This window comes from Camelus dromedarius, chromosome 9, assembly GCF_036321535.1.
Source record: "Camelus dromedarius isolate mCamDro1 chromosome 9, mCamDro1.pat, whole genome shotgun sequence".
Classification (NCBI taxonomy): domain Eukaryota; kingdom Metazoa; phylum Chordata; class Mammalia; order Artiodactyla; family Camelidae; genus Camelus; species Camelus dromedarius.
The window spans coordinates 3,581,725-3,601,444 of record NC_087444.1 but is presented as its reverse complement, the minus strand read 5'-3'; the positions used below and the strand labels follow the sequence as shown (position 1 = coordinate 3,601,444).

The window sequence follows — 19,720 nt, the reverse complement described above, 5'->3', positions numbered from 1 at the left end:
GCACTTAGAATAGTGCCTGGCACGTAATAAACACTCAGTAAGCACCAGCTATCTTTCAGTAGCAGTTCTTAACACTCCCTCTTCTGTGCTCTGGTTTCACTGCATTCAATCTGGGACCTACTGCTTTGAAGTGCCTGCATCTCCAGCTAGCTGGGGAGCTTTTGGAGGGCAGAAAATTCTTCTTATTCCCTGTGTATCCCCAGTAACTACCCTACTCCCTGCAGAGCAAGAGCTCAGTGAGCGAGCAGTGAATGGCTGAGTGACACCTTCCTGGTGTCCCAGCTTCCCCCCAGCCTGTTGTGTGGCCTTCCCCAGTCACCGAGTCCCCACTCCGGCACTCCCCTTCTCCGGAATCTTAGAGCCTTGGGCAAAACGAGCTCCTTAATCCCCTGCACCTCAGATGTTCTAGACTCTGGGGTGAGAGCTGGGGTGAGGCTTTGCCCAGAGGTGAGAAGTGAGGTGCGAGCAAAGCAGGAGGGCTCAGTTGGAACAGGCGCCCAGCTGCAGGTCCGTGAGACTGAAGGCGGCCGCACCAGCTCAGCACCAGCTGGGACCTGGACTTCATTCAGGGGCTGGGCTGCCGTGCGGGGCCTGACAGGTTCCAGAAGGAGGGCAGCAGAGGCCGGGCCTGCCCCCTCCCCCTCCCCCCAGAGGGGGCCACGGAGGCCCGCGAAGCTCTGGAGCCCATCCTGCTCATGCCACTCAGGGTCTTGTCCACAGACTGGGGGCCAGGAGGCCAGGAGGCCAGTCGCCGTCGTGGGCGTCGTGCTTCACAGGTCGCTGTCCCCGCGCTCCTTGGCAGCTGTAGTGCGGGCTCTCCCGGGGTCGGCGCCCAGTTAAATCTGAACCTCAGGGAAGCAGCGAGTGCTTTCTCAGCGTATGCGTGTCCCACTTGGGCTCCACTTGGGACATGAATGCACTAAAAGTTGTTCATCGTTTATCTGAAATTCAAATTTACCTGGGCATCCAGTGTTTTTATTTGCTAAATCCAATGAGAAAGGAGGCGTGGGGGTGGTCATTTGCCATCATTTCAAATCCATTCTGTCCACCCCCAACCTCCGCTCCAGGGAGGAGGTCCCGGCGGTATCTCGGCATTGTGTGTTAAGAAGGGATGGCTCAAATTGTGAAGTCCCTCTAATGAAATGAGGCTTAGGAGTGTGTCTGCTTTCTATGGCTGCCGTAGCAAATTACCACACACCCAGTGGCTTAAGACAACACAGATTTATTATTTTGTGGTTCTAGAGGTCAGAATCTGAAAGTCAAAGTGCCAGCAGGGCTGTGCTCCTCACTGAGGGGTCAAGAGGAAAATCCATAGTGGTGCCTTTTCTAGCTTCTAGCTGGAGACTGTCTGCATTCCTGGCCGGTGGCCTCCTTTCATCTTCAAGGTCACCAGTGCCTGTCCAGTCTTCCCCACGTCCGACTACCCTGACATTGTGTCTTCTGCCTCCCTCTTCCACATCGAAAGGACCCTTGTGATTACATTGGGCTCACCTAATTATCCAAAATAATCTCTTTATCTTATTTTATTTTCTTTAATTTTTTTCTTTGCAGGGGGAGGTAATTAGGTTTACTTATTTATTTACTTTCAGAGGCAGTACTGGAACTGAACCCAGGACCTTGTGCATGCTAAGCATGCTCTCTGCCACTTGAACTATGTACCCTCCCCCCCAATACTCTCTTTGTCTTAAAGTCAGCTGACTAGCAATCTTCGTTCCCTCGCCGTGCCGCACAGCGTGTTCACGGGTTCCGTGGGTTAGGACAAGAGCGGCTCTGCAGGGCCGCCGCTCCCTGACCGCGGGCAGGTTTCCAGCGTTGCCTCTCCTCCCTGCAGTTTGCACACGGAGTCCCAGACCTGGTGCTGAAGGACATCGCCTGCAGCGAGGCCCTGCTGGAGCGCTTCCTCATCTTCCCCCAGCGCCGCGGCGGGCAGATGGCGCGTGGCGCCCTGTGCTCCCTCTCCCAGGGTGCCCTGCAGTGGATGGAGGACACACTGTATGCCAACGTGGACTTCTTCAAGCTCTTCCATGTGGTAAGGGAGACACTCGGCTGCTCGCCCCTCAGGAGGTACTTCCTGGCGCAGCGGGGCCTGGCGGCAGGCGTTCGGAGACTCACAAATTGACGGGTGGGGTGCGCATGAGCCTGATGCTCAGGACAATCCTTGTTCAAGACCAGACAGGCCCCAAAGGCCCAAGAATCAGCTGATAGCACTTCTGACTAGCGGCCCCGGCATCCAGGAGTCACCCTTGGGGTCCACACTAGACATGTGCTTGTGGCAGGTCTAGGGCCACCCCAAGTGTGGGCCAAGCCCTCTCCACCACCTCTGGCAGCTTGGAAAGGAAAAGGAGGCCTCGTGTGACCCCTGGTTTGACATCCTAGCTAGGTGATCATAGACAAGATGGTTAACCTTTCCTTGCCCCATCGCTCACCTGTAAAGCAAATACAGTGCTCTATAGAGTGGCAGAAAAGATACATAAAAAATGTATGCAAAGCATTTAATAGATGTCAACGGATGAGAACTTCCTGCTCGCTCCTGTGGGTCTGCTCTTGACCCCAACGCTCGCTGTTTCTGGATAGAAAAAATATAACAGAAAATCTCATAGAAAATTTCTAAAAATTTGAAAAGCCTGATCTAGCTCAGTGCTGCGTTCAGAACTGCATCAGACAGGCTTCTTGGGACCCAATCATATCTCCTGTTTTGCTAGAAGGCTAAGCTGAGGGGGAATTATATAAAGGTCGCGTAGAGCAGTGGTTCTCGCACATCAGAGAGCATGAAAACCATGAGGGAGGCTGGTTAAAGAAGCGAGTTCCAAATCCCTGCCCCCAGGGGCTGCGCCAGGATCTGCCCTATACCTTAGGTGAATGTGATGGAGGTCGTTGCAGGCCATGCTTTAAGAAAAACTCAAAATTAGAATCCTTCAGAGAAGTGACATATATGAATTGTGTTTTCTCTTTTGCCTACATTTTAATTTCTGGAACTGTGTTGCAGGGAGTGTCACTCACTGAGAACTTGGTTGAGGAATTTGTGTTTTGCCTTTTTTACATTTGCTTTCTGAAATCCCAGAAAACCCACTCTCAGCTTGTCTTAAAAAGCAAGCTGAAGACTTTTAAAAACAAAATAAAACAAGACCCTGTAGTTTCTGGCAGAGTTCACACTTCATCCATTTCAACGAGTGACTTTTCCTTGGAATGTTACTCCATGATTTTTCCAGCTTTTTGGGGGGGGGGTGCCTCCAGAGTGGGTAGGAGGGGTCAGACCTCTGGACACCACCACCACTGGGAGCCAAAGGCCCCAGAAAAGTTTTCTGCAGGGAAAATAAAAAGCCTTATCATTCAAACGTCTCTGTCCAGAGTTCCAAGGAGGAACTGGATCTTAGATAAACATCTTAGCTTGTTTTCAGAATCAGCCAGGAGGGTGCGTAGGTGATAAGGAGCCTTATTCTGGGCAGCTGGACCCCCGCACAGCTGGGCGATCGGTACCTTTGTTTGCAGAGTTGCTGGAGGCTCCCTGGGTGCCTGGGATAGCCCTCTGGTCACTAGAAAAGGGGCAGGGTCATACACCTCTTTTTGAAGCACCTTGGCCCCTGGTGCAGTAAATGTGCCTTTGAGGTTCGACCAGCAATTCTGGGAGGATGGCTTGGATGTAGCAGGAGAAAGGGGGTTCTGGGCAACCCTTTTTGTCAGGGACTGGACCCAAAACTCAGGACACTGGCTTCAGAATGTTTACTTATCAGACAAGAAAGACCAGAATGTCTTTCTTTCTGCCCTTACACGCTGCTCAGGCAAGTGTCAGAGTTCAGAAGCCAGAGGAGAATTTTGGCCAGTCACCCTCACTGACCCGAGATGGGTCCTACACACTTGCTCACCACCCGTGCCCACACGTCCGTGCCCTCCAGCCTGCACTGGGCTGGGCACTGTGCTGAGGCCGAGGGTCCAGCAATGGCCTTCCCGCCCTCCCTGAACTCCCAATTACCCCGAGACAAGCAAGCAGGCCATGTCACAGCACTGAGGCTTAGCAATACCAACATCAACAACATTTGGCCCCTGGAGTGGTGGTTCCCAGCCTGGCTGCACACGGAGTCAGCTGGGCAGCCTTTAAAAGCTACAAATACCCTGGCCCCCTAGGCACTCCTCCGCCCCCCAGATTCTGATTTGGATGCCTTTAGCATTTTTAAAGTCTTCCCACATCATTCTAATGTCCAGCCGGGGAATCACTGACCTACAACATAGGAGTTTTATTTACAGTCTTGGTTTCTGTGGACCAAGCACAGTAATAATGGTGCCCAAATGCCCCAAGGCTTCAAAGCACTTCCATGCGATCACCCCTACGGCCAGATGCTTCCTGCTTGCTGTCCCCATAACAAAGCTGGGGAGTGACCCCAGAGGCTGCCCAGAGTGTAGAGGACAAAGCCCTGGCAGGAGGCAGGCTCACCCGGGAGATGTGTGGCCCGGCCTGCCCACCTTCTTGCTTGTCTCTGTGGGGAAGGACCTGACAAAGACAGGACGCATGGGCCCCAAGCAAGGGGACAAACACCCTGTCTAATGCCCTTGAGATGTGCTTTTCCATATGACAGATGGACCGAGTGGCTAAACATTAAAAAAAAAAAAAAGTTCCTAAGAAGGAAACCTAAAAGGAATTGCAGACAGTAAGATGGGACTCCTGCGTTTATTACTCCTGTACCCATCCTGTCAGTGCTTTTAGAAAAGCAACCCTGAGGCAGGCACAGAAAAGCCCAAGGCAGAGCCTCCAACCTTGTCCGAGGGTCATGGCCGGGCAGGGGCCGCTCCGGGCCGAGGTGGCTGTTGCAGCTGGCTGGCGGGCAGCCATGCTTAGGTCCTGTGCAGGGAAGGCTGCGCCTTCTGTTTTCCTGGGCTGTTTCTCGTGTGCACATACACTGGTGTGTAAATAAGGCTTTAGTAAATATCAAGTTGGTGCTCATTAACAAAGACAGAAGGGCCATGTCCGTAAACCACTGTGACAGCACCTGCCCTGTTGTGTCAGGGCGTGCTGGGTAGAAGTGTAACCTCCAGACCAGGACCGGGAGCCAAGGGACGTGGGGAGGGGGATTGGACACAGCGCCAGCTGGGGCCAGCTGTGTTTTCCCTCGGCCCCTTGGAGATCCGAAATGAGTGTTGTCATGCTCAAATAATCCAAATGCAGTGCCCACGCCTTACTCCACCCACCCACCCCCATATGTACGTTCTTGCCTGCACGCGCACACACACACACTCACACTCACACACACACACTGGGTGCCCAGTGACCTAGGTGGTCTGGGAACAAAACAAGCAGCCAGTTGGCTGGATTTTCTCCAAGGACTTTCAGCCCTTCTCGGTTTCACCTGGGTTGAGACAGTTTGAAGGAGCTTGTCTTCACCTGTGGCCTTTTCGGGCTTAACGCCCCCAACTTGAAACCCAGCTGCTCAGACCTGGGCTCAGGGTACCGTGATTGCCAACACTACCTGAAACGTTTCACACCTCATAAAAAATGGTGTGTCGGTTTCGGGTGAGAGGTTGGGCTGTTTCCCATCTGATTTGGCCCAAGGCATGTGTCCCTCCCCCTCCTCCTCCTCCCTCTGCGATCCTTCCTGTTTTCCCTCGACCCTGGAGCACAGCTTTGAAATCTTGCTGAGAAGCAAATCTGTCCCTCCAGCTCTGTGTGTTTATTTGTGGAGTTTCAGCAGGGGAACCGAGGCGGGTGCCAAGACCTGCCACACTGCTGGGAAATCTGCGTTTCCCTCCCCGCCCCCTTCCCAATGGCTGCTGATAGAGGAATTTGGCCTCCCCGGCACTTTGGCCCACGGTTCTCCCCTTTGCAGTCGCTTCCAGTGTGACTTGCGTGATTCAGCTCTCCTTCCTTTTCCTCATCTAGTATTCTGTCACGGTTTTTACTTTTCTGACTTCGTTTTGCCCTTGTCTTTGTGACGATGGGGTGGCTGAGCACTGAGTTCCGCAGAAGAAAGGCCGGTCCCGGAGGTGCTAACTGCATGCTCTTTTCAATGTCCTGCTTTGTTCTTGGCTCTGCTCCCTGAATTCCTGAATCATTGGGAATAAATGTGGGTGGACTGCCCCTGCCCAGTGCGAGCTGGCCATGGTTTCTGCTCTCTGGGATCATTCGCTGCAGTTTGTTTAATTTCAACTATGCATTTCAGTTTTCAGGTGACACTGCTGTGTCAAAATTCTCTGGAAAAGCCCCCTGTCCCCAGGGTTTTACAACAAGGTCCCATTAGTGACCCAACGTCATGGTTTCCTCTCCCCTCTGATTTCCGAATCTTTGGGCTGTCAACTTCCTCCCATTCTGGGGAGCGAAGAAGCGAAAAAAGTGGTGCCCAGTGCCAGCAGCATGGAGGGAGGCGCAGAGCGGCCATTGAGCAAAAACAAAACCAAACCAGAAGATAGGTTTTTTTTGGTTTTTTGAAAGTTATTAAGCCACAACAAGAATTGTTGATTTACAGCGTTAGTTTTATTCTTCCTAATTCTACACAACTGTGTGTCTATTACAATTCACAATTTTGGTGAACTGATTTTGAAAAAGAAGAAACAAAAGGAAATAGAAGAGAGAACATTAATGTGCACTAAACGTACTCTAGGCCTGTGGACGTGACTGCCGCTGGCCTGCCTTCTTTTCCTTTAGTCTCCAGGCATGAGGAGCCCAGGGCTTATTTTCATGACCAATCAGATGGTTTTTTATGAATTTAAAAGGAACAGAGACTGAAAGGTCAAAACCAAAGTTGCTTAGGACACAAACAAGCTGCTACGAAGGCCGCTCTGAGGATGACGGGTCCCAGGTCTGGTCTCTGTTCAGCAGAAGCAGACCGAGTGCCAGTGTGGTGGCATCAGGCTTTCTCTAAGGAAAACTGGTTTAAAGAAGGATTTTGGCCTCCGACACTTCTTATCTCTACAGAACAGTAGTTCTTAATCTTTGCATGGGTTAGGACTGCCTTTGAGAATCTGACAACAGCTCTAAACCTTTTCCCCAGAGAAATGTAAGTTCACACAGACACATGGGTGGGGCAGTGGGGAAGTTTAAGGAGCCTTTGAAGTCAGATCCCAGGCTAAGAGAGTTTGCCTTAAAATTTCTTCCCTACCGACCATTCATATATGTCCATTCCTAAAGAGTCTCAATATAGCCATGGATTCTTCCTTAACTCTCCTTATAATCAGCTTATCCCCTGAGCACAGGACCCAACAGTGAGGGGACCAGAGGGTGGACAGCCCGCCGGGGCCCACAAAGATCTCCTGGTGGCCAGGGACTGGGGCCTAGCTCTGCATTTACCCCTTCCTTGCTGTCATTTAAAAGGATCTCAGCCTTCCCATCTGTGAAGTTGGGACAGCAAGACCTTTTCTATGTATCTCATGGGCTCCAGTGGTGAAATTCACCTTAGAGAAGAGATGAAAAAGCACTTTGAAACAAACAGCATTTTTGCTCTTACAAAAGCAAGGATGCAGCTGCTTTGTGGAGGGCCCCCACCGTGCCTCCATCATTGCCCCTCCCAGAAACGCCCACCTCAGACACTTAGGGGGGACATTCTCCTCCCTCAGACCCTCAGACCAGGAAGAGGTCTGTCTCATGGACTGATCTTTTGACTGCTCCTAGATGCCAAATTCAGTTTTGCTTTCATCAACCACAAGCACCGGGACTGGAGTCACTGCGGAGAGAAAAAGGCCCAGCTTCTGTTGAGCCAGAGAGTCCCATAACTTGTCTGTTCACATACCCCAGAGCCACCCTCCCCTTCAGACACTCGGCCCCCTCCAGTCCTGGCAGGCAGCATGTGTCTGTGACCTCTGCCGGTAGAGGCAGTTTGGCATTTCCCCCTGCTCTGAGTGATTTAGTCTGAGTTCTCCACTCATGACGCATTTCCTATTACTCAGGGTGTCCCCTCCTGGTTGCCCCTCACTGCTGAAGCTGGCTTCCTCTCTTTTCATCTGATGCTTCACAACTGTCAGGTTGCAACAAACATGCTTCAAATCTACAGTCCCCCAGTTGCCTAGCAACAACTTCCCTCCTGGATAAATCTGGATTTCCTGTAGCAGCCCACAATTAAACACAGTGGGCCCCTCACTGTCTGTCCACTGCTTCATCTGCTTTTCACCTCTGTCTGGATGCTTTCAAGACAGCAGCTCATCCCTCACTCACTCTAGAACCTCCCACGGCTCCAAGAGGCCACATCACCCCTGTAAAGACACTTTTAACCTAAGACTATCTATTTACCCATGTTAGGTAGATTCTCAGCTTATAAGTCAATACTGCTCTCTAGATAGTCTTCTTTGGTTTTTGTTCTTTTTTTTTTAATTGAAGTACAGTCAGTTACAACGTGTCAATTTCTGGTGTACAGCACAATGTCCCGGTCATGCATATACGTACATATATTCGTTTTCGTATTCTTTTTCATTAAAGTTTATTACAAGATATTAAGTATAGTTCCCTGTGCTATACAGAAGAGATTTTGTTTTGTTTTTGTTTTTACCTATTTTTACATATAGTGGCTAACATTTGCAAATCTCAAACTCCCAAATTTATCCCTTCCCACCCCTTTCCCCCGGCAACCATAAGATTGTTTCCTGCGTCTGCGAGTCTGTTTCAGATGGTCTTCTTTGAATCAGAGAAAGTAAAACAAACGAAAGTTTCAGCTCATAAAACGTTCCTTTTGTGTGCTGGCAGAGGCATCTGTTTGATTAACCCACTGGATCCAAAGCAGCAGCAAATACTGCTCAAACAAGACTTTTTTAGTAGCTAAAAGGCTTTACTTTGTCTTAAGAAAAAATAATGCACAGTCCTACAGGACAGACATATATCTTGTCCCTTGAGAATCCAAACAAAGACTTCATGTATCTGGAATCTTCTTGGCTGCTGGCTAAGACCTTGATTCCATTTCTTAAGCACCAGATCAAGGGCCAGGGACTCCCAGACCAACCACAGCTGGTGGGAGATGTTGGAGGCATACCTTCTGCAGCCCTGCTTGTGCGTCCAGTCTCCCCTGTGAAGTCTCTTCAGACCTGAACTTGGGTTGGCAGGGCCGAGGCCAGTCGTGAAGTGGAAGGGTTACTTGTTGTTTGAGAAATTAGGAGAACTTGCTTGGCATAGGAAGCAGTGGGGTGTGTGTGTGTGTGTGTGTGTGTGTGTGTGTGTGTGAGATGATACTTGCCATTTTGGTCTGTGACCTTTTTCTCCAGAAATGTTTTCACATTTCCATTCAGATAAATTTACTGTCTCTTCTGGTTCTTTTGGCAGGAACAGTCCATGTGAATTTGAATAAATAATGGGGGAGGGAGCCCTGGGAAAGTTATTTTATAGTTTGTGGCAACATCAGTCAGACAGTTGGTGGCCAGATACACGTGGAGGGTTCCTGCAGGGGCAGGCACTGTTGAGAGGTGCAGGTGGCATCTAAAATGAGGGTGGGAGTACAAGACCCTCATTATTTACCACCTCCACCGGAGAGAGCTAGAAGAGGCTTTGCAGCTATGGTACCAAGCACAGAGCTGGAACTCAGTAAATATTTGAATAATGACTATTATTAAATTATTAACAAGATCGAACAAGAAGGTGTTCACTTGACACAAAACTGCCTCTCCACCAGCTGTTCCTCCCGTTCCCTCTCCCCCAGATCCCTGGGCTTGTTCTTGCCCGGCTGTCTCTCCAGTCTCTCTTGCCATCTCTCCTTACATCCCTCCCCCCACCTGGAGTTTCTGGCTCTCCCCTCCCATCCGCAAACACTGCTCTCAGCCTCATGATCATAGGCTTGTCTTCTTTCAAACATTAGCTTCAGCGTCACCATCGCCGTCCCCAGGTGGAACTGACTGGTCCCTTCCTGTAAGTCACTGTGTAAACACATCTCTCGTGGAACCTAAAACCTCGGTCGACTCTGTCTCTTTTCTTCTAGATTATATTTATTTTTGTATTAATTAGTACAACACATGTTTCTTGAGCATCTGTTGTGTACCATACCCTGAAGATATAAAAACAAAATAAAGCCTATTCCTGTGCTTAATGAGTTTACAGTGTAGTAGAAAGACACACGTCTTAAAAAATAATAGCAAACCAATATGAAAGTGACAGATAAGTGCACTGAGAGTGATAAGAGGAGCTTTGAGGGGCGCCTGTCCACGGGGCAAGAGCACGGGAGGAGCGGGGGGTGGGGGCAGAAGGCTTTCTGGACAAGGTGAGATGATTTCGGGTGAGTGGACTCTGGCCAGGCGAGTAGGGTAGGGACGAGGTGGGATGGGTGGGCTGGCTGTTTCATCTATTAGGCCCTAAAGCGATAGGCATAGTATCTAAGAGCAGCAGGGTTTGCAGAAGCCTACAAAAATGTTTGAGAATTGAAAATACAAGGTGATGGTTCTGAAATACAAAGAAAAACTTTAGAATTGAAATTAATAAACATTACATTGAATGTTTAAGAAAGGTCATATTATTCTTTATGTTTAAACTTAATATTCATGATATTTTAAATTTGAAAACTGGTTTAGAGTTCAGGTTTTCCCCCTTTACAAACATTCCTAAGTATTTGCAATGATTGGTGAGATATCGTACAAAATCATTCATTAAATGAGTTAGTCCAGGTCAAACAATTTCAAAAGCAAAATTAAGAGCCTTAAAAATGCATGTACAGGTGCCTGTCTATGTCAGCATGTAGACAGGTGCATAGAGATACAGACAAAAGCATGAATGCCTTTAACGTGTTGGAGTTGAGGTGGGATGGAGTTCTAAGACAGCGTGTGCACAGAGCCTATGGAGACAAAAGTCAGGGGGTGGAAAGAAGATGCCCACTGGGGCAGAACACAGCCGCAGACAATCTCCAGTGCACGGTCAGGCGAGGACAACAGACCACGGACTCAGCAAGGAGAGAGAGCAGTTACACGCACTGGGAGCTGGTGCCCGACTGACTGCTGATGCCTGAGGGTGACAGCTGCCCATTTCCGGTGTCTCTGGGCTCCTAGTCCCTCCTAGGTGCCCCCATCATCTAGGACCCTGGTTATTTCCTCTGCACAGCTTCTTTAGGCTCCATTCCCTAATCCCAGCTTCCTCCTAAGGCGGTCCTTCAGATGTCTCTCGGCTCTGCTCTCTGCAGTCTGAGGGCTCACCCTACCTCACACTCAGGCCCAGCACCAGTCCCTGCATCTCCAGTCTGGGGATTCTGATGATGGGACGGGAATGGGGCAGAATCACGGATGACTCCCAGGCTCCCAGCTCTGGTGAGTGGGCAGGAGGCAGTGCCACCAACTGAGGAAGGACATCCAGGAATGGAAGCTGGTTTGCGGGAAGATGATGTGATCAGTTTAGGACAAGCTGGATTTGGGAAAATGTCCAACAGACAGTTGAGGGTTGGAGATGCAGATTTAAAAGTCGTCAACAAAAAGGTAGCAGATCAAATGACAGAGGGGATGAGAAAACCCAGGGAGAGTGTACAGGGTGAGGGGAGCAGGATGCGGAGGTCCTCACGGACCTCAGCACGAAAGGGGAAGGTGGAGGCAGAACTGGTGGGACAGGCAGCAAGGGGACAGCCAGCCAGGCAAGATGAGTGTCATGGAGGAGAAGAACGTGACCAAAAGTGTCAAGAAAAGCAGAGAGGTCTGAAAAGATAAGAGCCGAAAGCATCCATGAGGCCTGAAAACCAGGGATTCCAGTGAAAGCATCTGAGTAGGATGCTGAGGGTGGGAAGAGGGAAGTGTCGGTGAAGACATGGAACACCAAATGTGAACAGTTCTTCCAAGAAGTGCAGGAATAAAGGATGGAGGAGGGAAGACCCCCCTCCCAAGCAAGAGAGAATTCTTCCTGCCTGACTGGCTTTGAAGTGGGACGTTGGCTTTTTCCCTGCCCACCAGCTCTTTGTGGGTCTCCAGGCTGCTGACTCTCCCTGTGGGTCTTGGGGTTTGCCAGCCTCCCTAACTGTGCGAGACAATTCCTTATAATACTCTCTTCCTGTGTCTATGCATCCTATTGGGTCTGTTTCTCTGGGGAACCCCTATTAACACCCTTAGTGAGTATATATTTCAGAGTATCAGGCATAGAAACACTTACAGTCCAGTCTGCTCGCTGCTATAATACGAGTATTCATTCATTTATGTTTGATGCGTGAGTGGGTGTCTACTGTGTGCCCAGCACACAGACAAGGTCCCTGTCTATGTGGAGCTTAGAGTCTAATAAGAGAGACAGATGACAAGTAATCAGCAGAATAATTGCCAGGGGTGAAGAGTACAAAGAAGGAAATAAACAAGGCACCTTAAAATCATATAACGGGGCAAGGGCAAGGAAAGAAACACAGAAAAAGGAGTGTCACCTAAGTATACCGTGGGGACGCTGTCTCCTTTCACGGTGGTGACGGTGTTAGGAATGAGACTTAGGGGTGAGGAGAACTTTCTGGGCAGAGAAGGGCGGGAACAATGGGCAGAGCCAGGAGGCATGAGAAAGGGACCAGCACAGGAGGAGATGTAGAAAGAAGTCTAGATGATGGAGATGCAAGAGAGAAGGGAGCCACGCACCAGCTCACGAGAGGCCATGTGTGCCCAGCACGGGGACTGACCTCTCCTGGAGGCAGTAGGGAGCCATGGAGGATCTTTGAGCAGGAGAAGTGACACGATTGGATTGGCCTGTTAGGTAACTCAGGCTGTAGCGGGGGGGGGTGTGTGCATTGGAAGAAAGGAGACAAGGCACAGGGGCCGGCAAGAAGGCTGTTCCAATAAAACATTCTGAGAGAGGAGCCATTAAAGCCTTAGCAAAGGCAATCTAGTGAGGAGGAAGGAAAAATGAGAGGATTGACTTAGTATTCATTCTTTCATTCATCATTCATTCATTTAGCAATTCATTTATTTTTGCATGCAAAAATCTTTTTATTTTTAAATTTTTTTATTAAAGAAACCAACATAAAAGTAGAAAGAAGAATATAATGAACCTCCATGTACCCATCACCCAGCTTCAACCATTATCAACATTTGGCTGTTTCTGTCTTATCTGTTTCTTTTTTTCCTGAATTTTTTTTAAAGCAAACCACAGACAACATTTCACCCTTACACACTTCCCTATGTATCTCTAGCAGATAAAAACTTACTTATTTTAACAAAACCACAATGCTATGATGGCACACAACAAAATTAACAATTTAACTCCTTAATATTACCTAATACTCAGTCACGTTCACTCTTCCTCTGATTGTTAGAGCTGGTTTGTTTAGATCAAAATCAAAATAAGGTCCACAATGGCATTTAACTGAGGTACCTCTTGGATCCCTTTTATCTGTAATACATCTTACTGGAGGGAGTCAGGAGGGAGAATAGGGCAGGGTGACAGCTTGCCATTGGCGCACATTTTCACCTGCGGCTTCCTCCCTTCCCTTCCTACCTACTCTTTTCAGCCCCACCCTCCCTGCTATGGAAAAACAGAAATTAAAGTCCTTTGCCCAGCATACACTGAAGCTATTTTCAAGTAGTTTGAAAGGAAGTCATGGCAAAACCAAAGCGTAGGTGCAGGGACAAGGCTAAGGAGAGAAGACACTTCTCAGGAATATAGTTTCAATGGTGGCTTTGGGGCTCCTTCCTCTGGAAAATCCGCCTCCTGCTTGCTTTGCAGGTCTCATGCACAACAAAGCCTTTCATTTTACAGTTAGAAAGTAAGGCTGAAATGCTAACGCCCCAGGAGTGTACATGCGTCTGTCCTTCAGTTCAGGGTCAGAGGAAATATGAGGGCCCCTGCACTTATAGCCAGGAGAGAGGGGAGCCGGACCACAGCTGGAAATAGGAGGCTGGGCTGCTCAAAGCCTAACTCCACCTGCTTCTCTGCACTGCTACAGCCAGATCGGTCCACCCATCATTCAGGAGAGCCGCACTGGCAAATAAGAAGGCAAGGCTTGTGGCTTGTGGTCCACAAATACAAGAATCAGAATTATGCACGGAGCTTGTTGAAGTGCAGAGCCCCTGAAGGCTACTCGAGATGCAAACTTGAGTTTAAAAATCACCATCTTAAAAGTTAGAATTCAGTCCTAAAAATCAGAGAATCAGAGATTCGATCACTTTTGAGACTATGCAGAAATGAAGTCATTCTTTCAGGACTTGAACTTGATTTCCGGAAAACAAGGTGTTGACCTTAGACTCTGGAACTTGGAGCCAGCAGACTTGTGAACTTTGACATTCCCCGCCCTGGTTGAAAACACATGAACAGCCCTGTGCTGCCGCGTGTGCCCGGGGCCACCAGAACACTGGCGTCAGCTAGAGAACCTGCAAGGGAACTTCTCTCCCTTTAAGGCTGCCAGCAACAGCTTTAAAAGGAAAGGTGCTGGGGTTGGCTGGCTCTTCCATGAGAGGGTAGTGCTGCACAGAGGAAGGGACACAGCCTGCCTGGAAAGGACATAGAGGGACAACAGGGACGAGGAAGCCTGAGAGTGCCCACAAAGCCCGAGGTGAACAGATGGACGCCCTCCGCACGGGTCTTCCTTTACACCCCGGGGGCTGTGCTCTGCTTTCCTTCCTCCAGGAGTCTTGTGTGGCGTCACTAAACCAGCAGTCAGAATCACCTCGGCGTATTTAATGTCACCATGGAACTGTTTGTGATGGACTATCTCAGCAGGGTGACTTGAAATAAGAACTTTGATTTTCTCAAGTAGACAAAAAAAGGTTGCTTCTGGAAGCAATCTTGCAGAAGAGGTCCTGTGGTCAGAAAGAGGGGAGGAAATGTTGTTCAAGCATACAGGAGTTCAGACAGCATCTGTGTGTGTATGTAGGACTACATATATGTGCCATATTATTTTTAAAAAGTTTTTTTCCTATCAATTACAGCTTCCCAAACTCGTGGACAGCGGTTCTCAAGGTATCAATCTGAGATCCTGGGGGAAAATATTTTCTGATATGTCACCAAGAATTCAAGAAGTAAGTGGGTTGTTGACAGTAATATAATTTCACTGTATCTTTCTACCATTTTATCACACTGGTTATGTCAAATAATTTAATTGTACCTCAAACCTGTTCAAGGAGAAATACACTTGATCTTTCCATCTAGCAACTTCAAAGCACCTCTTCATAACCTTAATTATCTGGGCTCCTGGGTCAGAGGCAGAAAGAAAGGGACCATTTGTCTAATTTCACACCTAGAAAGAAATGCCACTTTGGTGGAGCAGGTTATCAGTGGACTGACAATGGAATCTAAGGCTTTCCAGTAATGATGTGGTCCAATATTCTACTCTGCTCTTAAAATCCACATAGATCTATACCACTAGTAGTAATAGCATACACTTACAGAGTGCTTATGGACACTAAGTGTCATTTATACATCAACTCACATTGTCACAAAGAGGCTAATTGACTTTTGTGTGTTGCTTTTTGAAAGATGTGCACCTTACAATTAATGCCCGGTTGCACAAGCCTTTGCGCATATAGAAAATGATTCTCCACTCAGTAGATGAGACATACTGCGGTCATAATGATGAAGAGATAGATATGGTCGCTGCCTTGTGAACATACAGTTCAACAGGGAAGAGAGATGTGAAACAATTACCTTCGAGTGTGATGAATATTATGAAAGAGAGATGAAAGAGGAAGCTTAATTTTCTCAAAACATTCTTCCCCTCCAGTACTTGCAGATGACTTGGGCTTTGCCAGCCTGGAAAATTGCGTGGTTGGAATCTGTCCTCATAAAACTTCGCTCAGCCTGGGCAGAGTGCTGTGCAGGGAAAGTCAGAGAAGGGCCTGTTGTACTGACGGCCACCTGCTGCAGTGGAAGTCTCTGTTTAACATTCTTTTCTTCATAAGCATTAAAAAAATTTGTATCAGTGTAATAGGATTGAAGTTGATAGAGAATTTTTTTAAAAATCCCCAAAGTATATCAATGCTCTTAATTTCGTGTGGCAGTTCCAGAAGGTTTCTTGCCCGTCTGGATGGCAAGCCTAGCATTTGTGAGCTGGGCTGGAGCAGAGGGCCCAGTTTATACTAACTGACACTAGACCATTTGACCCTGGAACGGCCCCTTTATCTCTGAGCACTTTGATCAAATGAGCAACATAATAATGATAATAACCCCTTACAAAATTGTCATAAGACTTGCTGCTGTTGAAGCAACGTGAGATTCCATCTTTATTACTGAAGCCTAGACTGTGATGACAGGCCCGACTCACCATGTGACTTCTACACGGCGGTCAGCGGTTTCAGAGGGGCAAGTGCTGGCATGTGGACAGAGAGCAGATGACAGGTAAACATCACTCATTGCAGTGGAGGAACTATTTTCAGTCTGACTTGATTGAATCCTCATGGTTTTTTTTAATTCCCAAGTGCCTTGCAAAATAAGTAACCAAATGTGTTTTTGGAAAAAGGCAGCATGGCTTTTATTTTGCATTTTCCTTTAAAGTCAAGTCAAATGGTGTTAGTGGAACTGAGACCCTGGTGACTCTGGCAGCCCTCAGCTGAGCCCTCAGCATTAGAGACCTGCCTTCAGAGGATGAGGCCCGTGAGCGCCACCGGTGCCCAGCAGAGGAAAGACCGCCAGCTTCGTTTTAGTTTGGTGCAGAATTTAAAGAGTTTTTCCAAGAATGGAAACTTCGTCTGTTCTATATTTGCTTGGATCTTAACACAAACACACACACACAAACACACACACACACAAACATGTGCGCGCACACAGAGAGAGAGAGAGAGAGAGAGAGAGAAACCACAAACCACACATTTCAAGGAAATGGAAGAGTTCATGTTTGGTAAAATTAAGCTAATAAAAGATAATCTTCCAAATATAAAAACTAAATTCTAAACTGTTTGGCTGAGGAACTTGCCCTGACTTTGCCTTTCTAGGACAGAGCTACTCCGCCGTTTTATTTCCCGATTTCTTTTCCCAGTGGCCCCATCTTGGTGGGATAACAGATCCTAAGAACCGACTAACAGAGAAATGCTCTCTAATTTTCCCCAAGGATATAGTCCCAAGGAATTAAAATTAAAGGGACTGGTAAAGAGAAGTAATATTGAAATGCTTAGGAGGTTAACTCTTTTATTCTCTTTAAGGCTGTTTTCCTCCCAGGCCCTGAGTGGATGGCAGTAGGTTTCATTTCACAGCTGGATTAAGGATTACTGAGAACATACATGTTTTCTTTTGAATGTGGCAAACACATGCCGAGGTCGCCCCAAACTTTGGAGCTTTGGCTTCACCGTAGATTTGTGACTCCAAGTGCCTTAGAATAACCTGCAGCCTTTGCCTTGCCCTAGTTCGTCCACCGGCGGAGTGTGCAAGACTTGCTGTGGGTGACCAGGCCCCTTGTGCAGCCTGGCGGTCCGGAGACCTTCACACAGCTGGTGGGCACCCTGTCTGACCTCTTGTGTGGCTACCCAGAGGGCGGAGGCTCCCGGGTGCTCTCCTTCAACTGGTACGAGGACAACAACTACAAGGCCTTCCTGGGGGTTGACTCCACAAGGAAAGATCCTGTCTATTCCTATGACAAAACAGCAAGTAAGTTTTCTAAGTCCTGCGTATAAATCGGCTTCTGATGAGCTGATGGGTTAACACTTCCAGGTGAAATCAGTCCTGGGGTGGACTTACCCTTGGTCTTGTCGAGGGGCCTTAGGCAGAGAGGCTTCTCCGTCCAGCAAGTCCATTTCCCGTGTGGGAAGAGGGCAGTGCTCATAAAGAATTCTGGAAGGGAGCCATGGAAAGAACTGAGACCCACTTGGAAAGGGAACAGAGGGGACATTCCCCACTGATCTCATTGAACTAGGGTTAAGTTCTAGAGGAAGAGAAAGATAAATGAGGAGGCAACCCCGAGTTATGAGCCAAGCAGGGGTCGGAGGGCCCTGGCAAGTCAACGTGGCTGTGGGATGTTTTCACCAACACAATGCAGTGAGAGTCTGCGTAGTACGGAATTCCATTCCAAATGGCAGGGCACTGGCAAGCCATCTCTCCCACCTTTCAGTATTTTTTTTGGCTCCTGTGAAGTGAAGGAGGGTGGGGTGTGGACAAAATGCAACTGGGTAACCCTCTAGTTAAAAACTGAAAGGAGGCAAGGCTCACACCAAAAGCAGTTGGGCCCTAAGGTAGCCGCACACAACAAAGAAGTTAAGCAGCTAATTGAGGGGAAATTATTGAGACTAAAGCCGAGATTCCAAGGGGAGGCCTTGTTTGGCCTCTCGGCCCCTTTCATCTGAGAATGGCCTCTGTTTCTTGCAGTAATCACAAGCAGGCTTCTCAGCCTCCTTCTAAAGCAGAAAAACCGCAGGGCAAGCCCCATTCTTTGTTTCTCTGATGAGGCCCTTGTTGAGATGCACTGGGGCACTTTGTTACTTACTAATGATGAGCTTGTTATTGGTGGGGTGCAGCCTATTAATTTAGATTATTTGTCAAATCCTCCAGCATACAGTTGAATGAGACATGTGATTTGAACACACTAATGACTATGTTTAGCTCTGAGCAACGGGGAGTTTCTATAAAATCTGTCCCTTCTCTCCTGACAGCGACCTTTTGTAATGCATTGATCCAGAACCTGGAGTCAGACCCCCTAACCAAAATAGCCTGGAGGGCAGCAAAGCCTTTGCTGATGGGAAAAATCCTCTTTACTCCGGATTCCCCTGCAACACGCAGGATACTAAAGAGCGTAAGTTCCCAGCTGGTCTTGTGCCTTCTGCCTTGGGCTGCCTAGAGAATGAGAATGCGTGTGTGTGCGCGTGCGCGTGTGCTTGTGTGTCTGTATTTTTCACCATGCCCTCCTGGTAGTGAGCCTCGTATTTTTCGCTAAGCAGGCTCATGGTTCCTCCCCCATCCACAGTCATCACTGGAATGCCATGCGCCAGCGCCCCTGCCTGGGCCCCGCCCTCCCTATGCAGCCTACAGTGAGGTTTTCTTGCCACACCTGAATTATAACCCCAAGGAAGGGGTCACAGGTCTCCAAATCCTGGCTGCCCGCAACAAAGATAGGGAGGAAGGGAGGAAGAGCATCTGCTCACACGGAGTCCAGATCTAGCCCTAAAGAGGCTCGGAGACAATAGCGTCATCAGTATGATGGGTACCTCTGAGATTCTGAGATTCTGCCAGTCTGGGAGGCTGGGAAGCAGCTGACTGTTCTGGGAAATACTGATAGACTAAGAAAATAAAGACACTTCTTGACAAGCCTTTCCTGAACATTGAGGGTTTGTGACAGGAGCAAGAAAGATGCAACTAAAGGCCCACTTTCACTTTTTTCCCCTCCATTCTTTAGCTGTTTCTATCTCTGTCTGCTTTTAGGCCAACTCGACTTTTGAAGAGCTGGAGCGCCTCAGGAAGTTGGTCAAAGCCTGGGAAGAAGTAGGGCCGGAGATCTGGTACTTCTTTGACAAGAGCACACAGATGACCATGATCAGAGTACGGATGGCGTTAGAGGTTGGGAGGGGGGGAGGAGGAGGAGGGGGAGAGGAGGAGGAGGGGGAGAGGAGGAGGAGCAGGGCCAAGGAAGTTCCCTTTGTCTCCTTTTCCCAGTGAAGGGTTAGTCACTCCTGGGGCTAGGTCAAAATACAACAAGCGTAGGAATATCATTCCATGTTACATATATAAAACATACTATATGTATATAACACTATACCATCTGTGTCCATACTACATATGTACACACACATTATACCATATGTGTCCATACTACATACATATACACACACATTATACCATATGTGTCCATATTACATACACACACTATACCATATGTGCCCATACTACATACATATACACACACTATACCATGTGTCCATATTACATATACACACACATTATACCATATGTGTCCATACTACATACATA

General features: G+C 48.3%; 1 protein-coding gene across 1 annotated transcript in view; it reads left to right on the top strand.

Annotated features, from left to right (window-relative positions):
* Positions 1-19,720, top strand: part of ABCA4 (ATP binding cassette subfamily A member 4) — a 117,852-nt gene that overhangs the window by 19,823 nt on the left and 78,309 nt on the right. The window contains exons 6-10 of the mRNA XM_031457627.2: positions 1,832-2,029; positions 14,764-14,853; positions 17,170-17,410; positions 18,409-18,548; positions 19,175-19,291. Coding sequence (XP_031313487.2) covers positions 1,832-2,029; positions 14,764-14,853; positions 17,170-17,410; positions 18,409-18,548; positions 19,175-19,291 — 786 coding nt within the window. The remainder of the gene's footprint in view (positions 1-1,831; positions 2,030-14,763; positions 14,854-17,169; positions 17,411-18,408; positions 18,549-19,174; positions 19,292-19,720) is intronic.